General features: G+C 46.1%; 1 protein-coding gene across 1 annotated transcript; it reads right to left on the reverse strand.

The window, feature by feature from the left end:
* Positions 1-1,394: 1,394 nt before the first annotated feature.
* Positions 1,395-24,565, reverse strand: VWA2 (von Willebrand factor A domain containing 2). Its single transcript, XM_010176839.2, has 13 exons — positions 24,517-24,565; positions 23,847-23,921; positions 20,707-20,840; positions 17,923-18,032; positions 12,158-12,352; positions 11,648-11,778; positions 10,811-10,943; positions 8,999-9,054; positions 8,015-8,122; positions 6,594-7,175; positions 5,692-6,243; positions 2,287-2,409; positions 1,395-1,528 (listed from the first exon to the last, which is right to left on the reverse strand). Exons 1-13 carry the CDS (start codon positions 24,563-24,565, stop codon positions 1,395-1,397), a joined length of 2,382 nt encoding a protein of 793 aa, XP_010175141.2.
* Positions 24,566-27,366: the final 2,801 nt, after the last annotated feature.

Below are 27,366 nucleotides of genomic sequence, written 5' to 3' on the forward strand. Positions count from 1 at the left end.
GGCAGATGCTCTGAAGGATGCAGGCATGTGGCCAAACTGCCTTTGGAGACGCATGAGCCACCACAGTCCAGCAAAGGCCCGGCTTGTGCAGCAGAGACCACTGCTGTGCTGAGGACAAGACCACCTCAAAACAATTATGAGAGGCAGAAATGCCATTCATTCAGCTCATCTGAACGGGTTCAGGCCAGCCAGCTCTAAAGGAGAGCAAAGGAACATGGCAAAACTCAGAGCCATTGAAAGAGCACCAAAAAGAAGACTTCAGACTTGACCTGGAATGGGAAAAAAAGAAAAAGGAATAAGAGAAAAACATGCACTGGCAAAGAAGAGACCAAAGGAAAGGGTGGATGAGATCTGGGAGGAGACGTCCAGGTCTCTTCCTCCTCCAACCTGCATGCTGCCTGCCATGCTCTGCTCCCAGCACCCATGCAAGTTGCTCAGGAGCTTGTCCTGGTCCCATGCCCTCGAGGTCAGGCCAGGGCTGGCAGGTAAGAGTGAGGCTGGGAGGGAAGGAATGGAGTTACACCTGAAAGCAGACAGACCCAGGTTCAAGGACCAGCAGGGTGGTACAAACCATGGCTCCACCCAGAGGCTACATGAGCCCAGACATTTGTTTGGAAATGACTGGGGGATTACCCTTACCTGGTGGGTTTGCAGCACAGGTAACTGGATTCGACCTGGGTCAAATCTAGGAGAAAAACAGCCAACACACCTACTAAAAACAGCTACACACACTGACTGTCACAGCTCTGCCTGCCCTGGAGCTGCATAAACCATTGAATGCTCTTGCAAACCAACCCTTTTCAAACTTCTCCTTATAAAAAATACACAGCTGCAATATGCCCATGAAGTGAAACCATATTAGATTGCTCCAAATAAATTCAGAGGAGAAAGCAGCATGGACAACTTAAAAAACAGAATGAGGCTCATCATGAGTTCTTCCTCTTCCTCTTACTTGCCTCCTGCCTGTAACAAGCTATTCACTCCAGTACCTGGTTGCCAGTGCATGATCTATATTATCCTCCTACAGCAGGAGCTCCAGAATTGCTCAGATATTTTCACACTAACTCAAAGATCAATCAAGAAGTCTGTAAAAAACAAAACAAAAAACCCCCCCAACAAACAAACAAAAAAATCACACAGCACTAGAATCTGGATAAGGAAATGCAAAATGCCAATAATAAATACTTAAACACAAACATTTACTTCAATTCAAAAAGAAAGAGAGCACCGGGAAGCCCAGTTTGTGCAACGCAGGAACTGGGAATGGCCTCAGCACAGTCCCTGTGCTGGAGTGACTCAATCACTGCCAAGGACAGGGGACTTGTTGGATCACGCCAACGAGAGTGGCAGCAAGGGTTCCCAGTCAGAGAACTGGAGCACTCAGCACATCAGTGTCAGTGTCTCTGATCCATGTGCCTTTTGGTGTGCCAGGAGGCTCTGGAGAAGTGCTGCAAACCACTGGAACTCTGCTGCACATGGGAGCGTGGAGGAAGGACCAGGGATCTTGGAGAATCACCCCGGAGAACTCCTGTTGCAGAACAGAAACACAGAGATGGGATAAGGGCTTTAGGACCAAGGGATGAATTCCTGCTCAGTCTATTACAACCCAACAAGCACCCACTTGGCCTTAGCTGACATACAGTAGAGGCCATGGAACAAAAATCAGAACTCCTGGGCTCACGTACAGAGCACAATCCTGGAGGGAAAAAACCACTTAATTGAGAACTTCTCACTATGGGCACAGGACCACCTCTAGGGAGCCAGAGGTTCACCACCTCCTGGCCATTGCTCCCCTGCTGAAGAGGAGGAAGGCAATAGGGAGGCTTTTGCACCATGGAAAGTACTGAAAGCAACAGAGGGTCACACTGCAGCAGAGACAGCTTCCCTCTGTTAAAGGGAGTCAGAGCTTTCCACCCCGGGTGTCAAAAAGGGTTTGTTTCATCTAGCTGAAGAAGGGCAGAGGGAAAAGGAGAACAGAAGAGATTATAAGAATATTACCAAAATTATTAGACCTACTTGGGGGTCCTCTCCCGGTCAACTCACTTAGTAAATGTGCAAAAAAGGGCACAGCTTCTTGAGACAAGCCCTTGTTCCCCTCAGCAGCCCAAACCTCTCCATTTTCCATGTGACAGAGGCCACACCAGCACCAAGACATGGTCACCAAACAGCTGTCCAAGAGTTACAGCCACATCTCTGCTCAAAGGAGAGGTGGAGATGTGGGATCCGTTCAGAGGGGCTGGGCAGAACAGATGGCATCTGCTGCAGTTGCCACCTGCTGATCCTTACTGCTCTCACAGTGGGGTCCTTCCCAGCCGTGGCATTCGCACCGGTAGCTCCCTGGCCCAAGGATGCATATGCCCTGGTTCATGCACGGGTTGGGTTTGCACAGGTTCACGGGGCTTTTTGCTTCTGCAACAAACACAAGCAGAACAGAAGGCTCAGGCATGGGTACAGAGTATTAATAGCTAGGACACGGGTCCATCAGGAACGTTGCAAAAACAACAGCAACTATAAATCCCAGACATCAGAAAATGTCATCTAGAGCTAATGGGATGGGAAAACCACATTAACATGGCAGAGGGTGCAAGCTCACAACCCCAGCTTGACACAGAGGATAAGCTCCTCTGCGTTTAATCTAGAGAAAAGGAAGAACAGCTTTGCTAAATGTTCTGATCTAGAGGCTCATATTCCTAATAAAGCTTAAAAGAGAGATGTCACATTAGTCTGAATGTCAAAGAAAAGCAAAATGGAGCAACTTCAGAGCTGTGCACTGAACATATGAGCACCTCTAACCCCCCCAGATCCAGACACTGCCAGTGTAGAGCAAGACACATGCCCTGCTCTGAGCAGTTTACAGCTCTGGGCGTTGCTGGAGTTCAAACCCTATTTCACCCTGGGGAGAACCTGAGTTTGCATTGGAGAGGAGCAAGGACAAGAAGTCAGCTGAGAAGCAGGGATAGCATGAATGGAAAACAACACAAGAAAAACTTACAGGCTTTTTTTCTAGGAGGTTTGAGAGAAAACCCTGCAACCATGACCCAAGTTGTTATTAGTCCTGTTCTTGTGAAGTATGTGACAGCTTTCCCAACTCTCAGAACACAGCAGAGCCCAGCTGGCAGCAGGGCTGGCAGTGTTTCAGGCTGCCTTGCTGTGAATACATGAGGTTAAGTAGCAGCATCCCAGAGGAATTTGCTTCCAGTCTGCTGGCAACTCCATCGCAGCATTGGTAAGGGTGTGAAATTCCTCTGCTGAGCAACTACGTGGTGTAGAGTCTGGACCTTCTAGCCTTGTCTTTTGCTCTATGATAGAAAAAGCACACACACAGAGTAGGAAAAGTGGGAGAAGGAAAGAATATAAATTCTGTCACTACCCATCAGGACGGTTACTACAGCTTGACACACGTTGCACTCATTCTCACACATCAAGTTGGCACGTCAACTCTCAACCTACACCTAAGATAGGCAAAAGTATCTTTGAAATTCACTTTTTTGACAGTCAAATCCTAGGACTGCGACATCTCAGTCTTTAGTGTGAAGTCAAGTTGGGTTCAACAACCTGAAACATCCCAGATGAGGTCCTGCCTGCCAGTGTATCCCCAGGAACAGGTGCTTTCACTTTCATCATAGGGTGGTAGAGCCACTGGCAACAAAAGCTGGAGGTACCTCTTGGACACACTGCAGTCTTCCAGGTGCTGGCTGCTCCCCAGAGAGCTTTTTCATGGTGCTCTGCTCCACGTGCCATGTGTCCACCACTTCTCTCCACAGCTGCCCCACAGCATAACCTCATGGTCCCTGTTTGGGGGAATTGTCTGGACACCATTTCTCTGAACTCAACCCTACTGTTAGCACAGTATCACCTTAAATAAGCTTCTTGCACTTCAGGGATTATACCCTTTGATGATCCTAAGAGTCTGTGTTTCCATTCATCATATTCATATACATATAATGCTTGGGATCTTTTCTCCTAGAGCCTGGATAATTTCTTTTCTGGTCTCTTTTCAGTTGAGCCTCAGAATAAATATGATATTTCATGTGTCCTCAGGCAGGGTCTGTTTTTCACGTACTTTTATCATGAGTCATAGTTTTTTTTAAAAATCCTTTCACAGACAATGATTCTGTTATTAAGTCTTGGACTTGGAGTAGAAGACTGAATGAAAAGCTTATCTTTACATCGCCCTTGGTCTCAGCCTATCTAGTACAAACGGTGATTACCTGCACATGAAATGAAAGCAGCAATTCAGCCTCAGGAAATGATATGTTATTACCCTGACTCATTGAACCTTGCTGTCTCTTCCCCTTCATCCTTGGCGTTGTAGTTAATTTCATGGTACAGGAGATTGTTTTTATTATAATACAGCTGAAAATACCACTGCAATAGGAGCACATTGAAAAGTTCCAGGTAGAAACCATCTGCAGAGTTGCCAGGAGACTGGCTCCTCACCCCATAGAGATGGGGCTGTAGTTCTTTCTAACCCTGAAGGAGCAACAGGCACACCTAGAGATGGAAACTACCTTTGATTGTACTGGAGATCAACATGCTGCTTCTTTTGATTTTACATACAGGTTAAAACATAACAAAAGCAAAGAGCTAGATGTTAAATTCGGACTATTTTGAAAGAACAAAAAGGTGTGGCATTATAACTAGAAGCACTTTCGCCACCACTAATGTCTGCAAAGCAGGGCTGCTACACCTTCTGAGAAGCTGATTGCCATCAAACATGGGCACTCATGTTCAGCACACAAGCATCTCAAACTTGGTATGAGAGTCAATGTTTTCCATCTGGGGACTAGCCCTCAGGACTCAAAGCTTTGAAGAAAGTACACTTTTTTTTTTTTTTTTGCACAAACATGAACTTTTACGTGAATATTTGAAAATTCTTTCTTCTTGAACACTTTGACAATAAGGATTTGGTCCTGCAAATAAAAATAATCACAAGTTGTCTAAAGGCCTCAATTTAACATTTTGCAGGCTTCAAAATGGACAGATTCTGAACTTAGAATTAAATCTTGGGCAACACAAACAAAATCTTGAGAGCCTACAAGATAACTTCAGTAGCGGGACAGTACGGAGGAACAGGAGTGATGAGGTTTCAGACCCACCACTTCACAAACATCTGCGCATAAATCTGTTGAACAAGACAACAGAGAACTCACTCAGGGACCACCATTGTTGGCTGCAGAAACACGTCCCCTGAAGCCCCCGGCTACAACACTGCAGGGGGTACAATAATGCACAGCAAATGCTACAGGTTTAAAGCAACACCAGAAAATTAGCAAAATTCTTCTTCTTTCAGGGAAGGCAGAACCTAGACCTCGCAGGGTTGGAAAGAACCAGTCACACTAAGCCCAGTCTTACCCAATGAACTGGATCTTAGAAAGTTGGTTCCTATTTGTCCTGGTTTTTAGCTGAAATAGGGCTGGTTTTCCTTTTAGTAATTAAAAGAGCGGTGTTTTAGTTTCCAGCCTGGAAACCTTTCAATATTCTTAGAAGAATGCTTTGGACAACTGCCACATATCTGTGCCATAGTTTCCCCATCTGTAAAATGCAAACGATAATATCAAGCTCACCCTGTAAAGTATCAGAAAACCTACGATAACAACAGCTACAGAAGAAAGTCCCTGCTATGACTTTTACCAAGTTTATGACCAGTTGGTGGCACCAGCATAAAGAGTGAGGATGGGATGTTCTCACCTTCACAGACTCTTTCGATGATAAGGTCTTGGTAATTCTGCAGGTCTTCATAGGAGGAGATGTGGATCAGGTAGTTGGGAGACCCAACAACCCTCAGCAGCATGTGCCTCTGTGCGTCCCCAATGACAACCACAAACACCAAGATGCCGTTGTCTCTCAGCTGCTGAGCTGGGGCAGCTGCATCCTCCACACCACCTCCATTTGTGAGCACCACCACTGCCTTGCTGACGCCAGGTCTTGCTCCTTTCTGCACCGTCATCACATCACCATAAATATGCAGCAAGGCGCTGCCAGCAGAGGCTGAGTCCCCAAGGAAAGGCACCTGGTCGATGGCTTGGAGGAGAGCTGAATTGCTCGTGTAGGTGTCCAAAGTGAACACAGTGTGAGCTTTGCTGCCATAGACCACAAGGGCAATTTGGGTGACATCCCGGTTGATGCTGAAGTGCAAAAGGCTGCTCCTGACAAAGTCCTTCAGCCGCAGAAAATTCTCCAGGCCAACTCCAGCTGAGGAATCCACCACAAATGCCAAATCAAGAGACTGTGCCTGGCAGCCTGGATAAAAGAGTGCAAACGTGGTATTTTTCAGAGTGTACATGTACTCCTTTCTTTCCAAAAAAACCCCAAAACAAAAAAACAAACAAAAAAAAAACCCAAAGAGGGAAATGGTGGGCAAAATCCATCCCTGCTGATCACTGACTGTGAAGGGTGATCTATGGCCCTTTCACACTGATAAAGACCCATCATAAAAAGCATAGATGGACAGTTAGTCTCTGGATCTGTGGCTGACATGAACAAAACAAGGACATTCATTCTTCTGTCCTTCCCTCCTCCCCCAGTGGAGTTCAAAAGTGCTCCTCATGGTTTGACAAACTCATTCCGCAAAGCCCATATCACAGTCTTACCTTCAGGATGGTCCACACTGCAGATTCTTCTCTGCAGCTCTGGAATCTTGTTGAACAGGTCCTGGGGGTCCGAGTAGACAACCATTTGCTTTGGATTGCCAGTCACCTTGGCCAACTCTGCTCTCACAAAGCTGCTGCCTACACCGATCAAGATGAGATCTCGGTCCCTTGCGTACTTAGCAGCTTCTGCCACCGGATCCTGAGACTTGGAGTCAGTGAGCAAGACAACCACGCGTGGGAGGTCATCTCGTACATCTGCAAAGACTGGGGTGCTTCTAAAACCATGCTGTGCAATGTACTGCAGGGCTCTGCCTGTCAGGGTTCCTCCTCCACTGAAATTCAAAGCATCAATACTCTTCATGAGACTGAATGCATCCTTGTGTTGACCCACTTCAATGGGTATCCTGACATCATTATCATACTGGGCCACCCCTACGTTCATTGGTGAGTCCCGGCCCATCACTGCTTGGAGGAACCTCTTCAGGAACGCTTTGTAGCGCAGGAACCCTTCCAGTGTGACCCCCGCTGAGCTATCCACCAGAAAAAGGAGATCCACACTGCACTCGAGGCTCAGCTTTGGTGCTGAAAAGGGAGACAGTAATTTGTCATATGCAGGGCAAAAAGACAAGCATGCTGGGCACCTGAGCTGGGGCCTGCTGGAAGCCCTGTGGTGTGAAGAAGAGACATTGCGTCCAGTAACCTAAACAGTTTGCTAGACATGGCATGAGCTGGAGGACAACTGTGCCAGGAGTGCACTTTATTTTGGTTGGTTGCCACGTAACCCTTTAGAGACAGGAAATATTTATGGCAGTCTATGGGGATTCCTGGACTTTTGGACAGCAAACTTCTAATTAGAAATGAAAACTCCGCTCTTGTGGTGCTCCAAGGAAAACACTCCGAGCTTCAGTATAACATGGAGAAATGAAAGTCCAAGCACCAGACCCTTATCTGTAACACTGAGACACTTTAAAGTGAGAGTCTTGAATGCTGGGAAAAATAAGTACAAAGCATTTTCTGAAGTTCAGGACCTTCTCAGGTTTCTCTCATTGAACCCCCAAAATCAGGAGTCCCACCTGGGCCCACGTGTGCAGTGAGGGGACCAACGGACATACTTAAGTGTCTCTCCCAGTTTCTCTGTTCTTCTGCTCACACGGCACCTACATCTAGAAACAAAGGCAGCCACACCAGGGTGAGACTGTCAGTACTGATGCTCTCCATGTCCACAAGGTTCCTCAGCAGCAAGACCCAGTCAGTGGGCCAGACACCACCATAACCAGCATGAGAGAAAACTCAGCCTGTCTCCCAGAGAAAAGCCCAAAGGCTGCAACCCAACCCCACTTGTCCCCGTGGCCACACAACAGGCACCTCAAAGGCAGGACACAGCCAAGAAGGAAGGAGGGAGAGAGCAGGTTCACACCTACCACAGTGGATGTCTCCTCCGTACCCCACCGGGCACAGGCAGTGGTATTTGTCCAGTCCCTCTGGGACACACGTGCCCCCATTCTGGCACGGCTGGGAGTCACAAGGGTCTAAACAGGACCAGGGAAGGGAAAGACAGGGAGTCAGCAGGAGCCTGCCCCTTCCCATCCTGTGCCAGCATGAGCATCACCATTAGTGGAAAAGGGGTCAAATCTTTGTCCATCTTGCTGCAGAGTTCAAACTAATGCGGGGCCACATCCACCCTCACTCACCACCATGGCAATTTCATTTTGGGATGGCTCACCAAGAGGCAGCGGTGAAGAGAGAAACCAGACTGTGCCCCACTTCATTTGCTTTGGAACAACACCGATGAAGACATGTTCATGTAAATACATAACTGCTAAAGTCATGCAGCCCTTCCAGATTTACACCAGCAGTGAAGGGATCAGAGTCTGGCCTGCTGCTTGGACAACAGTGCACTGAGAAAGCAAATAAAGCCACTGTCATCTGAAGCAGTAAAAGGATGGGGTTAAGGGAGAATCAAGGACCACAGCTATTTACACAGCCATGAAAACAGGCTGGCAATCAACAAGTGTCAGGTTCCCTGCTAAACTGATGATGTTCTTGGTACCAAGTGAATGAATGGAGGCATCTCACAGCATGCTCCTCTAGCTGGAGAGCAGCCACTCCCCGCCGGCCTGGGGAAGCAGCGCAAGCCTCTGCCCCAAGAACACGAGCAGATGAGGATTAACTGGCTCCTCAGGTGGAAGGAGAAATGACAGGGAGATATTTTAATCCTAAAGAGCTGTGGTTACAGACACCCATGAGACAAAAAACCAGGACATAACAACAACTTCTTGCCAAGGATCACGATCTCTCACTCGGAACAAAATTTTTAGAAGCAAGAGTAAAAACCCATCTTTTTGTTCTTTAGTTATTACATTTCCTGCTTTGTAAATAACATTTTATAAAAGGCCAGGTCTTACCTGGACACACAGTTCGGAAGCATCTGGATGGATGTTTTATCAAGACTCTCTTCCACCTGAAACAGGAAGAATAAAACCTATCATTAACTTAAGGATTAACAAAGTATCTTCAAGGTTGACCTTACTGTGTTTTAAGTGGAACAAATTTTTCTTTGAAAAACGTAATTTTCAAAACAAGTATTTCAAAAGAAAATGCCCATTCTGAGTGAGGTGGCAAAAGAAAAAACACCGTTTCATCAAATCTACACTTTTGTTTTTGAATTCTACTTTTATGATTTACATTTAAAGATTATGGATGTATTTTTAAAGCTCCAAATGATTGTTATTTTTTTAGTTGCTACAGAACAGATGTTAAACTTTTTGCTCTAAATTGGAATGAAAAGAAAAATTTACAGCAGTGAGATTTTTATTCAATATTAAATCTAGTATCTAACTTATCCAGCTGCAACAACTAGTAGACAAGCAAGGTTTAAACCAAGAAGAAATCCTCAGTCCTCAGTTGTGCCTCCCAATGGGATTTTCCAACCGCCTCCAGCATTTCCCTGCCCTAAGGTGTTATTTAAAAAAACCCAAAACCACAACACCCTAGAGCAGGAGTGTATATTTGCCACACTTAAGAAGGCAGCTAACGTTGGTTCCTGACAATGAGATGATTTCTGCTTTAAACTTTCATCCCTGTTCATCAGTTTTCTATTTTTCTAATACTTGCAGCTTCCTCATGCCTCTGATCTTTCCGCTGCTCTGCGTTAGGGCTGTCCAAACCCGCAGCAATTGTGGCCAAACCCATCACTTTTGGGATGCTGTAAGCAAGCCACGAGCTGCTCTGCTTTCCCACGTTGGCTCTGAGGTACAAATACCTGGAAATGCACACAGCCATCAGGACACATCTGAAATTGTCCATGCAACCATCCCCCCATGTATCTATGTGGCATGTCAACAATGCACAGCCCAGATCTGGGGTGATTTTCAAACATTAATGTGACTGCCTGGTATGAAAACAAACACATGAAGCACCTCTTCAAAAGAAAAACAACCCCCCCTACCAATTTCTGTACAGCACCACTTTCACTCAGCTTTTTTCCTCAGCAGAGAGCACAAAGCTGCCTTTCCCTTCATGTCTCATTTTAAAAGTATTTCTCCTGCTGCACTCACTGCAGTGACATTATTTGAAGGACCTGACATGCTGTATTGGTTTTCAGCTCCAGCCTCCTCTCCCTGGGCAAGAGAACATTTCCTTCACGCAGCCCACTGCCATTGACCTGACAATGCAGCTCTTTGTGTGCATCCTGGTTTTGGCACTGCTGCACTATGACTGGGGGTATTTTCTGCCAGTGACTGGAGCTTCTCCATAGGAAGGTCCTTCCCAAGCCCCCAGGGCAGCCACGCAAAGGAAAAGGGGCTTCTCTGAAAGGAGGAAAGGCTGAGTGGATGAAAACAGAACTAGTGCCAACACAGGGAGCCAGATCTAGAAACCCTCTGCAGCAGGGAGTTGGCACAGAGATGTAAACTTCAAAGCATCTCGGTTCAACAGGTAGGAAACTAATCCCAATTCCATTTACAATACTTATGGTGCTCTTGGGCTAATCATCTTCTGCTTCTTTGTCTCAGCTCCTCCTCTTACCCTTTGCTTCTCAATCAGCCAATGGTCAGAGCAGGGAGAGCCTCTTACTAGGTCTAGAGACCATGTTTGCACCAATCTTCTGAGGGATCTTCATCCCAGCAAAGATCCAAGGTCAGATAGAAGTGTCATTACTGCATCTCTCATTTTCTCTCAGCCCCACTCACTTTTAGATATGCAGGTGTCCAACTCACCTGTAGAAAGGGCACAGCGACGCACGCACTGCATTTGGCTGCTTTGAGCCTTTCCAGCACACGTGGTTTCCAGCCAGCTCCTTCACAGTCTCCAGGGTCCTGCGCTCACAAGGGTGGGATTCAACTTTGCAGCCTGTAGCAAAGAACAAACACAGACTAGGATCAATTGTCTGAAAACATAAAGTCTGTGTGGGAGTGGAGCACCTCTTCAAAATGGGTTAGTCTTCCTCATCTACCTGCCAACAGCAGACCAGACAGTGCTTCAAAGAGCCTCCGTGAGACCCCAGAACATATTTTTTCTGTCAACAAGCTCACCAGCCGACCCAACTTCCTGGGGTACTCACTATTCAGTCTCCTTTGCTTTGCTACAAAACTCACACTGCTGAGTTCAGTGTTCAATGACAACTTTTCAGCCCCTCTAGCATCTTCATCATTTGTGTATTTGATTTTCTTCTGCCTCTGGAACACTATAGTTCTTTGTTTTCTATCTCTTGTGAGCCCCTGGTGGCCTTCCCTTAACTCACAGCCAAGTCCACTAGAAGACTTAACACCACTGTGTTTATCCCTCTGTCCCCTATGACATGAGCAAGTATCAATATTCCCATTTTCAGAGCTGAGTCGAGACACAGAAAGATTTAGGATCCTGCAGCTTGCAGGTATTTGGACAGGTACTTGGCAAACACGCCATCCAGTTTGGGCACCAGAAGCAGGTGATCTCAAAGTGCAACACCTGCCAATTCCTCTGTAGGCTTTCTGACGCTGCCTCATCCTTCTCACTTAGTGACATGGTCCAAGCTCAAGGCGTGGGCACGAAGGAGGAGCCAGGACAGGGGTTACCTGGAGCAGTGGTGCTGCAGACAGAGCCGGTGAGGGTGCTGTACAGTCCGTTGGCAGCATCATCAGCATCTCCAGCAAAGAGCACGTGCTGCTCGGTGGGCTCGCTTGCCAGCACGTGCAGCTCCTCCCACCTGCCAAGCAAAGGGGAATATCAACTGCTTGTGTCATGAGACCTTTAGTCATCCCCAAAGAATTCAGTATCAAAGCCTGTGCAGCAAGTAAAGAGCTCATGCAAAACCATGACAACCTTCAAACAGTTTTCAAGGCTGTGGTGGGCTTAGTTTCAGGTAGTAGCACAGCTTTACTCAGTGGAAGAGCTTCCTTCACCAACTCTGGTCCTCCTTCTATACCAGCCACCTAATTAGTGTTTCCCCCATGCCTGTGTTACCTCACAAATTCCCCTTTTCTCTTTCCAAAACTTACATCTAGCACAAGAGCACCCCTCACTCACTAGGACTTGCCATTTGGCTAGCTGGGCCTTCATGTCCAACTCTGTGGAAAGTTTCCTACCTTGGAAACTTGATTCCCACTGCAAAAACAGTGATGTGTCTCTCCTTCACCTGCATTGCAGGTATTGCGGTGCTACCCTGGGATTTTCCATCTGAAATGATGATCAGGACTTCAGGGACACTTGAGTTCCTGCCACCAGGGAATCCCTTGCGGAGAATGTACTTCAGAGCCCAACCTGTCTCTGTGCTCCCACCTCTAGAAAAAAGGAGAGATAAAATAAATAAATTTTAAAAACATAAATCAATATTGAATTGATATTGAATTTACCACTTGATTTCCAAATTTCACCCTCTGATAGTGGGGAATTTAGCATATTTCTGCCTGTTGCCACAGAACACACCCACAGAGATATCTAATCTTGCCATTCTTGTCATCTTCCTACCCATAGGTACCACCTACCCACCCTTACCTCCCTCCTTTCCAACCCAGAGTAGTCTCCAGAAGACTCTTAACACACAGCAGAACGTTCCTGCAATCAGAGGAGAAACCAGAGCTCTCGGTTATTTGAGTTTTACTTCCAGCTTTGACAAATGTCTCCACTGCTTCTGGAGTTGTTCTCCAGACTGGGTCGTCTGGAAAAACTGTTTTACAACAACCTCTTGTATTCCAGTCAGAAACACAGTACAAAGTGGGCAAAATGAATGAAGACCAGCATCTCAAAGTATTTTCCTTTCTCTTGATGCATAAAGAGGCTATAAATTCTTGTCACATATCATCCCTTTCCCACCATGGGACCTTCTCCTGTTCTTTGCCCAAGAGCTAAGGCAGGGAGCTATGCATCCCAGCTTGTAACTGAGAGTCTGCAGTCCAGCAGTGGGCTTGCCTTTTTCTCCCTGGATGATCTGCAGGTTAATTTGATTTTCTATAGAAAGTAATTTGTCCACCCTGTAGTAAAGCTTCTGGAAATACAAATGGTGAAAGCTTCTTGGTGTATACCTGGAAACTCAGAAGGACTGAACACAAGGCATGCTTTGGTCAGGGCTTCGTTAGTACCTTTTACGCTAGGAAAGTAATCATTAAGGAAAGCCACCTGATGCTCGAGTTGTCTAAACCCATGCTAAACTCAAAAGCAAACCCCTCATCTGGCAGGTTGCTGGTCAGCAGTGCTGGTATGACAGGTTAGGTGCACCAGCCACTGACATTCACACAGGCTGTACCCCTCACTTCTCATTTTGGAGATGGGAGTCAGCTACCTCAGTATTTGCTCAGCCCTTGAACTCTGCCCTGGAGAAGGAAACATTTATGAGGTAAAAAGCTATCCTGGTTTTTACCTGGAACAGAGCTGGGTTTCTTTTTAGTAGCTAGAATAGCGCTGTGTTTTGGTTTCAGCCTGGGATTTGTTATGAAAGAAACACTGAGAACATCCCAGTGTTTTCATTTTGTCCCTGGAAGATGAAGGACTTCGTGTTTTATTAGTCTAAAATTGCAAGATCTAAGGGGGGGGCAGGGTGAGGAATGTTTAAATTAATAAGTTAAATTGGCATTTCGATATGCCAATAGGACAATGCATATAATATAACATCTCGTTCAGCATACTAATAAGGGTCTCTTGCTCTCTCTGGCTTTCACTCTTCTAGGATTCTGGTTTGGGATTGTCACTCCTCCAGGATGATTTTCCAGGAACAGGCTGGACTTGGTCAGTGGGTGGTGAGTAATTGCACTGTGTATCACTCATTTGCATATTATATTCCTATTATTATTACTTAAATATAATTATTATTTTAAGTTTTATTTTATTTCAATCATTAAATTGTTCTTATCTCAACCTACGAGTCTCCTTACCCTTGCCCCCAAATTCTCTTCCCTATCCCCTGGGTGGGGAGGAGTGAGTGAGCAGCTGTGTTTGGCTGCTAGCCAAGGGCTAGCCAAGTGAAACCACCACAAAAGCCATTAGTTCAATATTCAGCAATCCTCCCAGTAACAAGGGGCTAAACCCACACAAGGACTCGGATGCCAAAGGGGGCACATTGCAGTGGTGACATAAATCAGCAGGTAAAATACGCTGCTGCTCAGCGCTGCGAAGGGCAGACCAAGCCTTGCAGCTGGGCAGTAACTCCCAAGAAAAAGCAACCTTGAATGTAATTTTAGTAGAAAATAAGCTACAGCTTGTCAGAGAATTGCTTCAGTCAAAGATGCTTTAGAAACCCTGAGACTCGTTTCTGGTGAGACTGTTAAAGAATGAAGAGCTGCTCACTGCAGGCAGGCAGGGTTATGGCCGGTGTCTGCACAGTCTCTTTGGTGATGGCATACTGGATGTGAACTGGGAAGGAGCCCCTCACTGCAGAGGATTCTGAAAATCAAGGGCAGTTAATGACAAAACAAGGGGAAATGGCTTTAAACTGAAAGAGGGTGGGTTTAGATTAGATATTAGGAAGAAGTTCTTCACTGTGAGGGTGGTCAGACACTGGAACAGGTTGCCCAAGGAAGTTGTGGCTGCTCCTCCCTGGAAGTGTTGAAGGCCAGGCTGGATGAGGCTTTGAGCAACCTGATCTAGTGGAAGGTGTCCCTGCTCATGGCAGGGGGGTTGGAACTGGATGATCTTTAAGGTCCCTTCCAACCCAAACCATTCTATGAGTCTAAAAAGAGGAGTGTTATATATACATAGAGGTCTCAGATGGGAAGGACTAGGTGTGGCTGATTTTATGGGCTGCACATTTACTCTAGTTGTTTTTTCTTGCTAGTGAGCTCTGTGGGGCAGGGACTGTCCTGCTCTGCTTTCAAGACTTAACTTTAAATGACTTTTAGAGACACCTACACATAACTGGGCTCCATGTTCTTTGTACCATAAAGTGTAATCAAAAATTATATATAAAATTATCATTTTTGTCAGGCTGAGGCAAGAATGATTACATTACAAGCCAAACACCAAAGATTTATTTAAATAAAAGCCATAGGTAACCTAATAGAGACTTTGGAGAGGAGGCAGGAGATGATCTCACCTCTGTCCTGCTGAGTGAGGTTTGGTGGACTGTGCAGCTGGATCATAGCTGCCCCAACTCCCCATCCACCTCCCATTCTCAGAGACGTTGGCTACCCAGGCCCCCCAGCCCCTGCTGCCAGCCACCTGATGCAACCAACTCAAGCTTCACATCAACCACCTGCATTGTCCACCCAGTCATCACCAGGCTAAGACCTTACTGCAACAACACACTGGGCAAAAGCCTTTTGTGTCCTGTAAAAAACAGGGGCAACCTGCACTGCAAGTTCTTCAGCTATTATTGCCAGTTTTGACCCCTGCCCACAACACCTGATTGGTTTTTTGTTGTTGGAAGGCTGAATATTTGCTTGTCGCAAAGGGATAAATCCTGCATGGACATGTGTGTCCCCCTTCCTTTCTTGGTCATTCTCTACCCACACAACTCAAGAAGCTGGTTGGACTTGATGATCTTAGAAGTCTTTTCCAACCTTAACGATTCTATGATTCTAGGTCTGTAATGTGTCATCCCTGACTGGACGTTTGAAACCAGAGAGAGCCCAGTTCACTGGGAACATGCTCCAGACCTGTTGATAATTAAGCCATGAGATCAGAGAAGACATTTCCAGCTGTCTTCTAATTATGTCCAAGGAGCTGTCTTATAAATCACTTCCTATGATTGCCTTTAAGGGCTGCTTTTATTGTCATCCAGAGGAAGCAAGGGGAACCAAACCACAAGTGTTCCTCCTTTCTTGAGTGCATCACATTCTCCTTCGACTGTGTTGGCACAAACATACCCCATCTGCTTCCTGAACATCTATCATTTGCTTTTTGCTGATTCCTGATTTGCTTGTTCTAGAAAATATTTTGATCACATCCAAGTTAATTCTTTTCCATCTACTCTGATATTCACAGAAACTTTTTAATTCAGTACTTGCCAGGCCCTTTTGCTTTGAATTTCTTTCTTTATGTGCTTCCTCCTCTGCACTCCACCACTTCAAGGCATATTCAATGACCCTGTGTTCATGGCATGTCCAAATCCGCCCTTTCCTGACCACATGTCAGTAGCTGTCAGACACTTCAGTGAAAAGTGCTGTGCATGAGGGAAAACATATTGTGCATAGTCAGTCTGATGACTAAATCTTGATGAACTCAGGAAGACAAGTCCAATGTCCACGTGAGCCCTGAGGATTAGAAAAAGTTAATAAAAAACCTTTGCAACAAAGCGCATTTAATTCGGTTTCTTATCAATTTGCATTTAGAGGTTCCCTGGTTTTTGACACAGCAGATGGGCATTTAAGGCATTACTCCAATAAGGATTTTCTGAAGCTGAAGGAGACGGACTTTACCTGCTACCTTTCCCCAGGAACAGCACTAAAAAGGTTCCTCTCCTGTAACCAACCATTGACTTGTATGAAAGAAACTGGTAAGAAATTTAGCTTTGGAGATCACCACCAAATTTGGTTGAAATTGGCAAATGAATTCCAAAGTTATTTGGATGAGATTCACAAAGAGAGACCGACAGTCTCCACATAAATCACAAAAGCTTCACTTCAGTCTGGTGCTGCCTCCTTCCAATGCTCTCAGGTCCGTGCCCAGAGCACAGGGCTGAAGTTGGAAAAAGCCTCGCTGGCCAAAGGCTCATCAGAAGCACATCAAGGAGCCTCTCAACCAAGATGTCAAACACCCTGTTTTTTCAGAAGCCAACTGTAATCCATCCGTAACTATTTTATCTGCTTTGAAATGTCAGCTTTTCATTTAAACTAGATGAAACAGCCAAGCATAAGGTCATTATTCCTGTTTGATCTGTCAGCATCCATGTGTTGTCATCAAGGAATTTCAGTGCCAGACAGCAAACACTGCTTCACTTTCTCTGCTTCAGAGACTCTTAAGCCACAGCCAGAGAGGAGGAGTGTATCTTGTTTTCTGTTAAGTTTTTCCTGTAACATTACACGACAGGTTTTCTTGATTTGATAAATTTATCAAAAGCAATACCACAAAACCATTGATCTTGCCTGAAGAAGTCAAAAGTGACCACATTTGCTTGCCATATGTACATCATGCTGAGAGCAGCAGACATCCATGAGAAATGTTGAGCTAACCTTTAGCCCTCATGCAGATCAGCTAAAGAAAGAGTAGACAGCCACAGGGCGTACCAGTACCTCATCTATCATCAGTACAAGTGTTATTTTGGGGTGGTTGTCAGATCCTTCGTAGATCCAAATGTATTTCTCAGACATTAAAAGTTTGGATTTTCAGAGGCTCTAAGGACAGTGCTTCTTTGGGCTTCTGGCTCCATTTCCTGAGGTCGTGGGAAGACATCCAAGTCTTAACGTTTGGGAAGAAAAAAGGTCTCTGTTTGAAAACCTGATCTCTTGAATTCAGTAGACACACACACGCAGATATCTAGGGACCAGCAATTCGTAACTGCCTCATAGGACAAAGGAAATTGTAACCACAGAAAAATGAAGATGCACACTGTTCTTCCTCTCCTCAGCCATGTGGGAATGCCACACTTGCTTTTCCCTGGAAGGATGTAACCCACCGTCTGGCATAAACAGTCAGTAAAACCTGCCAGAAGGGTCACGGAAAACTCTCCTCTATTTACCACGTTATAGTGGGACACTGAAAGCTTTCTCCCCTGTCAACTTTCACTGACAAAGACAGATGAGGTTGCACGGTTTTAGTGGCCTGTGGATTGTGGACCACAGTCTTCATCCACCCCCCCATGCCTTGGGACATCACGTTGGTGTACACACAGCAGAGGTGGAGATGTCTGGACCTCAAAAAACTCTCAGTCCAGAGATCATTCATAGCCCAGAAAAAGAGAAGAGCTGTAAAACAAGCTGACCTGAACAAAATCCTCTTGATTCTCTCTTTCACTTCTTGTTTGGTTAGATGGGAATCCAGTGGGAATTCAAGGTGGGGAGTTGAGCTAAACTGTATCATTCCCACACGGACCTAAAAGAAAAGGTTAAAGATTATGAAAGGTGCCTGGGAGAGTTTTAGTCTTTTGATCAATTTACAGATTTGGAAGCACTATATTGCACTGAGACAAACACTGTTTTTTGTGTTGAGCCACTGGAAGTCTAAGTGAGCTTCAAAAAAGGAGAAAAAGAGCACAAACCACAGCATTACCTATACAGATTATAAACAAGGCAAACAAGTTCATCTGTGAACAATGGGAGCCTCTGCTGCAGTTACAGGCAGCTCAAGATCTATATTTATGCATTTAGAGCAGCTAGTAGCCTCGAGGATGGTAACTTTATAAATAACACCTTTTATACCAACCCATCTAGACACCGTGCCAGCAACCATTCCATTACTAAAAGCAGCTCCCTCTGGCATCGAGCACAGCAGGCAACACAAAGCAATTATTTTCCACTGCCTCCTCTAAAATAATCTTCTAGTTCAAAATTGCCTGAAAATGCAAACAAACTAAACTGTATTGCACAAGAATATTTCAGCCCGAATATTTCACTGAAGCCTTACAAGAAGACTTATGGAATGTGACAACTTCAAAGGTGAAAAGGCTACTGATTTTCAGTCCAGTCTATGTGAGGATTAAGAGGAAGACTAGGGGAAGGATGATAGTTGAAAAAAAACCAAAAACAACAAAACCGACCCATCAAACTGGCAAATATTAAATGTTCAAATTCTTTTACCTAAACCTACACTGCAGTCTGCTCCTAAATGCAAGTGTCTACTTTCAGTCAATTTAGCATGAGACACAAAAAATGAATGTCCATTTAACATGAGCCACCTGGCATCTCTCAACACCTCACACACACTCTCTGACTCCTTTACCATCACTGCCCAGGCTGTGGAAAGCCTCCAGGGTTGTGTGGCTGTAAACTGAGATCTGAGGGGTGAAAGATTTAAGATGAGAAAAATGTTGGAGGGGAACGGTGATTTCAGCTTCCCAGGGACCCTGCATCAGGGGCAGAGCAGCAGCCTTCAATTTTAGGACCTGGAGCAGTGGTGGAAGTTGGTCTGAAGGAGGTTTTTAGGTGCAAGTCTAAGCATCAGCAAACAGAAGACCTGCCCCCTGCTCCTCTGCTCCCAGACCTCTCTGGACAATCAGACAGGGTCCTCAAAGCCACAGCAGGCAGAGACACACTCTCTGTCTTGCCTCAGGTTCCTCTTCCTGCTACACAGAGACCTCACGTTCCTGCCACATCCTTCCCAAAGGCCTGACGTTTATTTGGAAAGGCTCTGTCAGGGAATGAAGTACAGCAACCACCTCAGCCTGCTCCAAGGGCCCTGGCTAGGGACAGTGTGATGTGAGACTGGATGCACAGCTGGAACTGCTGCTGGGTCTTGCTTGAAATCCCCTCAGACAAACCCCAGGATGTGTCATTCAGGCCCAGAGGTGCCTCAAGGGTGGCTCCAGGGTGCAGGTAAGACCTGAGGGGATCCTTGACTGTAATGGTGCAGCTACCACCACTCCTTTCAGACACACAGCACCCAAAATTAGACTTTGATTTGAGCCAAGGTCCAGAATAGGAACAGACAGGAAAGAACTCGGCATAGCCACACCTGTCTGCTGATTTTCGTGTGTTTTATACGGGGTATCTGTAAACACCAGCTGCCTGGACTCTCTCTGGCAGTCCCAGCTGGCCAGTCCTGTGCTTTGGTGAGCACCAGCACCACACTAAAGCACACTGCACCACTAGCAGCCAGGGATTGCAATGACATCTTGGAGACCTACAGCAGCATGCAGATCCCCAAATACCTCAGCACACAGCTGGTGCCTTGCAAGAAACTCCTTTCCTTTGGCCCTTTTGGCCACAAAGATGATCAGAAGGCTGGAGCACCTCTCTTACGGGGAAAGGTTGAGGGAGGTGGGCTTGTTTAGCTTGGAGAAGAGAAGGCTCCAGGGAGACCTCATTGCAGCCTTCCAGTACTTGAAGGTTGCTTAGAGAGAGTGACTTTTTACAAGGGCAGATAGTGACAGAAGAAGGGGAAATGCTTTTAAAGTAAGAGAGGGGAGATTTAGGTTATATATTAGGAGGAAATTTTTCACCTAGAGTGTCACAGAGAAGCTGTGGATGCCCCATCCCTGGAGGCATTCAAGGCCAGGTTGGATGGGGGCCCTGGGTAGCCTGATCTAGTGGTTGGCACCTTGTCCACAGCAGGGTGGTTGTAACTAAATGATCTTTAAGGTTCTTTCCCACCCAAACCATTCTATGATTTTATTTTGGAACAGAGACCTTCTAGGAGAAGCAGGACAAACAGCCTGTATCATTTATATCTCTACAGAAAGGTGATTAACATCCAAGAGACTAATTCTGCAATTTTGCAGGGAAAACCAATATAAAGATCCAACTGTTTTAATCTATAAGCATCCAAACCAAAAAAACAATCAGTAAAAAAAGCCCAAATCATAATATTTAACCTGAAAGATTATGTCTTTGCTCAAGTCCAAATGGCACTGCTTAAATCTGTGAAGAATCACAAAGTGTCCTCCAGCCCCACTGCTTCACAAACCTTCACTGCATCTTTCTGAATAAATACTCTGACCCCAGGGTAGCTGCTGGGTTGAATTTTGCAGTTTCACTCAGCATGTTATCACTGACCTTTCCACACATTGCCAAGCTGCTTGAAACTAAAATGAGACATTTCTGACACTCACCCTGTCTGGATGGATGTCCAAAGCATCACAGAGCTTGCCTACGAAGTGCTTAGACCTTTCAAAACTCCCTTTGCCAATGCTGTAGGAGCCATCCAAGAGGAACAGGACATCTAATGGAGCAGAGCACTGCATCACTAGAAGAAAAAGATACACACTGTGAAACTGCACTTTATTAGCCTCACTCTCTGGAAGCAGACAGCCAACAGTAGGAAGCCCAGACAAATGGACTTGCCGAGGATGGACTGGAGCAGCCGATGTTAATCATAGAATCATAGAATGGTTTGGATTGGAAGGGACCTTAAAGATCTAGTTCCAACCCCCCTGCCATCAGCAGGGACACCTTCCACTAGACCAGGTTGCTCAAAGCCTCATCCAGCCTGGTCTTAAACACTTCCAGGGAGGGGGCATCCACAACTTCCTTGTTCACAACCCAAAGCCCACATGCTCTCCTGCTCCAGACTGCAGCAATTCCAGTTCAGCCCTCACAGTCTGCAAGACTTTCACCTTGGATTTCAGGTCCCCAGCCTGGCTTTAGCAGTTCAGTGAAAGCACAAGAGCAACAACCCCGACGAGCGGATGCAGAGATATCACTGACTGCAGCGAGAGCACTGACACGGAGAGGTGAGCAGAGGGGAGAGGTGGCCATGCCCAGCCAGACCCACAGCCTCTCCCAACCCAAGGCACAGACGTGAATCCAGAAGGCACACAGAGTTCCATGAGCCAGATGTGTTTCATCTGCAGCATGTTTTTCAAAACGCATTCTTATTTTTCTAAACACAAACTCTTTGAACAGCTCCGAGGCACTGACAGAAAGACTTTTCACAAAAATCTGACTTTTATCCCGTCTTGATAGATGTGTCCTTGCATCACCCCTGCCTGCATGAACATGACAGCAAGGTGTGTATATACACACAGGACAAGTTCCTGAGCTGCTTATGCTGCAGTGAAAACCCATATTTTCATTGACAAAAATTAAAAAAAAAACCAAACCAAAAACAAAAAGGCAGTCTGAAGAGATCATAGAATGGTTTGGATTGGAAGGGACCTTAAAGATCATCCAGTTCCAACCCCCCTGCCATCAGCAGGGACACCTTCCACTAGACCAGGTTGCTCAAAGCCTCATCCAACCTGGCCTTAAACACTTCCAGGGAGGAGCAGCCACAGCTTCTCTGGGCAAACTGTTCCAGTGTCTGACCACCCCCACAGTGAAGAACTTCTTCCTAATATCTAATCTAAACCTCCCCTCTTTCAGTTTAAACCCATTTCCCCTTGTTCTGTCACTAGGCGCCTTTGTAAAAAGTCCCTCCCCAGCTTTCTTGTAGCCCCTTCAGGTACTGGGAGGCCGCTATAAGATCTCCCCGGAGCCTGCTCTTTTCCAGGCTGAACAGCCCCAACTCTTTCAAAGCATCTACACAGAAATTTTAATGTCACCTCTGCAGCACTTACCAGAACCAGCTTCAAGGGAAACTGAATCCCGAAGCTCAATGCCAACCCTTTAAGAGCCCTTTCACCCATGCCTTTTCTCTATCCCCATTATCATTTTATTATCATTACTTTTTTCCAAATCAGTCCTGCTAGTAAAGATCTACATTTATAATTAGGGTTTTCTAACACCAGATCATGAGGGATTGAAAGTTGTAAAGCATTCCCTTCTGGGTCATTGGGTTTTCTAATAGGGCAACCAGTCCTGCCCTGGAGCACTGCGCTGGGGATGAGCTGGAAGCGCGGCCGCTCTGCCAGTGCTGTCCTGGCTGGCCAGCCCTGCCCTCACAGCCCACCTCAGTGCAGAGATGTGACAACCTGGGTGCTCACCCACAGACACTGAGCGTGGCTACTTGCTTACGTATGCACACAGAAATCTGCTGTGCACCCATCCCAGTACGGGCTCGGCATGGAGAAATGGCCTTCAGGCTGCTCTGTAGTTCAGTGGTACAAGGAATGGGGATCTCTGTATTGCAGCAATGCAGCTCTCTTAAGGAGACTGGTAAGCAGCTAGAACAAGTCCAGAGGAGGCCACAAGGATGATCCGAGGGCTGGAGCACCTCTCCTATGAAGACAGGCTGAGAGAGTTGGGGCTGTTCAGCCTGGAGAAGAGAAGGCTCTGGGGAGATCTTATAGCGACCTCCCAGTACCTGAAGGGGCTACAAGAAAGCTGGGGAGGGACTTTTCATAAGGGCAGTTAATGACAAAACAAGGGGAAATGGGTTTAAGCTGAAAGAGGGGAGGTTTAGATTAGATATTAGGAAGAAGTTCTTCACTGTGAGGGTGGTCAGACACTGGAACAGGTTGCCCAAGGAAGTTGTGGATGCCCCCTCCCTGGAAGTGTTCAAGGCCAGGTTGGATGAGGCTTTGAGCAACCTGGTCTAGTGGAAGGTGTCCCTGCTGATGGCAGGGGGGTTGGAACTGGATGATCTTTAAGGTCCCTTCCAACCCAAACCATTCTATGATTCTATAAGCAGGATGTCTGCAGCCCACCAAAGGGTTCCTGGTGATCTGCACCAGTGAGAAACGTCCAAATACAGCACATCAGGATGGAACGTCTGAGCTGAACACATGGTGCTGTGGGATGGGGCTGGCGGGCATGTCTGGCACAGGAAAAAATGTAATTTATCACTTGACAGACAGACAACAGGAAATAATGGCTAGCAGGAGAACGCCTGGTACAGTTCATAAGTAAACCATTGTGGGTACGTCAAGGGAGCTGTAGGGGAACATGGTCTGCTGGCCAGTGGAGCCCAGTCGTCCCTACTGACCACATCGTGGCTGCTGCTGGTTTTACAGTTGGAACAGATCAGCCACATGAGAGGTCTGACCGTGAATCAAGTCTGTAATTAAACACAGCTCCTTGAATCAGGATTGCTTGAAGAAACACCAGTCAGCTGGCAAATAGCCAATTTGGGAAAAAACAGAGTAGGCTGGCATCCCAGAAGAGCTAATACCAGTGAGGGTAAAAGCTGGGCTAAGGCAGAAGCAGCCACAACATTCTGCTAGCCAGAGCATTGCTGGGGACTTTACAGACCATATGGGGTTCAATAAACAACAATAAAAATAATAAAATAATATTAACAACCAAACCCTGAGAAAAACAAAGAAAGAAGGAATTCAGAAAATAGATGACTTGCTTTAAAAAACAAACTTACACTGGCCTGCAGCTGAGATCTTGCCAATCATCTCCTGGTCAGCATGAATTTCTTGTATACCCAAAGCCACCAAAACTGTGGGATCAAACAGGTAATCATCCATCAACACTAGAAATAACCTTTTAAAAAAAACCAAAATTACATGCAGGCTTTAATCTATAGCAGCAAAAATGCTGGTTTGTTGTGTAGATTTCACACTTGCAAAAAATAACTGGGTGACACAGCACAGCAGTGTACGTATGGGAGGAAATCCCTTCTAGCAGGGACACAGAGAGCATGGAAAATGCCAAGGACCTGACTCCCACGCACGGGAGGACAGACCTTCTGCTTACCACATGCAGGGATGCAGCACAAGCACAAGAGCTAGGCCAGGCTTAGGCTCCAAAGATTAACAGTCCTAAGCACTGCAGACACCAAACAATTGCACTGGAGATATTGATGAACTTCTTAATATCATAATAACAACATCAGCTTTTCCCATATAAATTAGACAAATGTCACATCAGTCACATGTGTTTGGATTCTCAGAAAAGCTGTTTCTCCAGGTATTATTTTCTCTCCTCCTGTGTGAAACTATGTTTCAGAGGTTCATCCATAAACCTTCTTGAGATGGAGACAGGGAAGCATCCGAGACAGAAACCACTGAAGCAAAATGACACTTTTAACGTACTTTGGGGAAGCAGGAAAATGCAGATGGACTCCAACAACAAGAGGCTCATGGTGACAAATCTGAAAGGGAAAAAAAAAATCAAACAGAGAGGAATATTAATCCAATTCCTAAATCCAGTTTCTTTACCTGCAGCTGATCATCTCCTTGTAGGTTGTCTCATGTGATGAGTTCAGAAACATTTGGTCTGAGGGACAAAAGCAACTCCTACCTTGGGGAGAAGGGTGGGAAACAGACAGAAGGAAAAAGCATGAAAATGAGGGAATGACAGAAAATAAGGTCTCCCTACATACTGATCTCCTTTCCTATGAAAACTGAAGAAAGCAGGCTAAGCAGTGGAGGGAGGGAGGGACTGCCCGGCCTCCCTTCCTCTCCTTCCCTCCATGGCCACCCCGACCGCTGCTCTCTTCCCTCCACCTCCTTCCTCTTCACTGCACTTCCCTTTCAAAGCCAAGTCCCACCAGGGCCCCCGCTGCCCTTGGAGAGCTGAACATGGCTCCTCTGGGGGTTCACCAAGCACAGGGCAGAGCCACATCCCCCCAACCCCACCATGGCTTGGGACACCAGCTGAGATGTCACTGCCGTGGAGCACAGCAGAGGGAAACCTGTCCCACAGGGTCTGCCTCAGCCAGCGCTGCTGCCCATCCTCACCATGGGTCTTCAGCAACACTCAACCATGGGCTCCTTCATGCCTTACATTTTCTAAGGACTGGCTTTCTGGGGAGTTGTTTTCATGTATAAGTGTCCAGCAAAGTCAATTTTCTGCTCATTTTTCCTTTGGAATCAGCAAGGCTGCCATCACGTTGTAGGTGGACTTCAGTGACACTTCCAAGCATGCCCAGATTTAGACCAAGCACGTCTGGCAGAGGCCTTGGCTTTCTATTTAAAACATGTATATTTATTTTTTCTCCAGATTAAAGGCACTGAGTGCACTCACTAGAGCAAATGTGACCAGATTCACCCCGTGTCTCTGCCTCTCTCATTGCAAAAGCAGAGTTTCTCCATGTAGTTAACTAAGTGCATTTCTTGATAACCAGCGCAATTAACTAATTGTTTCTCCAAGAAAATAGAGAGAGATTTTTCTCAGGAGAAACTTGTCTCTGCAGCAAATGATATACTGAACAAGCAGCCAGGAACAACTGCTGCTTGTTAGTGAAATGCCAAACTAGGCTCATTCCCATCACTCCAGGTGCCAGTTCTTTGAAAGTGTAATCATGTGCCAGAGCAATGGGGGTCAGGAAACAGCTTCCTGGGGTGTCCCAGGGACCCCCACACTGCCTGTCCCAGCCCAGCCTTCCACTGCTATCACCCTTGGACACATCTATGCCTACTAGCTCCTACAAGAAGGAACATACTTAGTCAGAGGAAGGAGTCAAGTGGTGGTTCCTCTCCCTGTCTTATTGTTTGACCTTGTATTTAATGTTCAGTGCTGGCATCTCACTTCCTCAGTTTCCCCAGTTTTTGAAATTGTGTGTCAGCACCCCTGTGTTTCCATAGGTGGGAAGACCCTCCTATGGGAATTCCTAGGAGCCTGGGGGCATGTAACACTTTAAACCCCAGGACACAAGTCAAGCTTTAAGCAACAGAAACTTCTCCTCTGGGCAAGCTTTTCTCTGGAGAAGAGTGGGTGAGACAGCTGAAGCAATGGGCATCCCTGTCTTCTACCAGACCATCAGTCTCCAACCCTTCCCTCTGCCAGGGGAACCTCTAGCACCCATCCCAGACACACCTGGTCAGAGCAAGGGCCCATCAAGCCCATGAAGCTGCCTGCACCTCACACCCCTCGTATCAGACAAGGCAAGATGCCTGTAGCAGGCCATGCCCAGTTACCTGCATGGGTCCAGAATGAAGAGGGGATTAAAGAAGTGTCCATAGGGATTAGAGACTCAATAAAGCTTTGTGCCTTGTGGTTCTTTACCCAGTTCCAGGTGCTTTACAAGCATCACCCTTCGGTGTATCCTCCCACCAGACTGTCACTGCCAAATTAACAGATCCCAAGCTTGCTTAAACAAAGGGAGGTAAACACAAAACATGACTTCATCAAGGAAGCCCTTATGTCCTTCAGTAGCTTCAAGCCCTGGCACATGCTGCGGAGGTAAGGCCATCCTTTTGCCATGCCCCAGGGACATTTTTTTCTAGGAGCTAATTCCAGAGCACTCAACACCCAAAGGAGGACAAGCCTCTGCTTGTAACCAGATGTGACAGGTGTGGAGGGATTTCAGGTTGTTTTCATATAAAACATTGACAGGACAAGATGTTTCTACAACTTGATCTTATCTTGAGCTTAAATCAACTAATTTGCAGAATGAATTCATTGTCTTTCAGCCCAGCTAGACTCCCAGCAGCAGGAACTGAAAGAAAGCTTCATCATCACCCACTGCACATCAGGATTAGCAACAGTGGAGCAACTTTAGACAGCAGCTTTGCTGAGGGATGGAGTGGTGAGTGAAGGACCTTTTAATTTTATCTTCCTGGTCACTGAGAAAGGGAATTTCAAAAATGGCTGCATTAGTACAAGTCAAGTTGTTTGTTTTTTTTTAACCACACTCAGTCAAAACTAATTTTTTGTACCCAGATTCTCACTTGGCCACAAAAAATATGTTGACAACTTATGCAAAGCTAAGTAAGAGTGTAACCATGTGCACCTTATTTGGAGGAGTGAGTCAAGAGACGGGAGAGAGAGGTAGGAAGGGGAAAAGCTCTTCTGGACAAGTATCTTCCCAACATGTCTTTCACCATCTGCAAAATATCTGAACTTGCTTAGTCTTAACAATGAGACAGAACCAAACTGTGATCTGAAAACACAGTGAACCCAACACCACTGGCCACTGTGGTCACCTGGATGTGAAACCA

This window comes from Antrostomus carolinensis, unplaced genomic scaffold (assembly GCF_000700745.2).
Source record: "Antrostomus carolinensis isolate BGI_N321 unplaced genomic scaffold, ASM70074v2 scaffold14191, whole genome shotgun sequence".
Classification (NCBI taxonomy): Eukaryota; Metazoa; Chordata; class Aves; order Caprimulgiformes; family Caprimulgidae; genus Antrostomus; species Antrostomus carolinensis.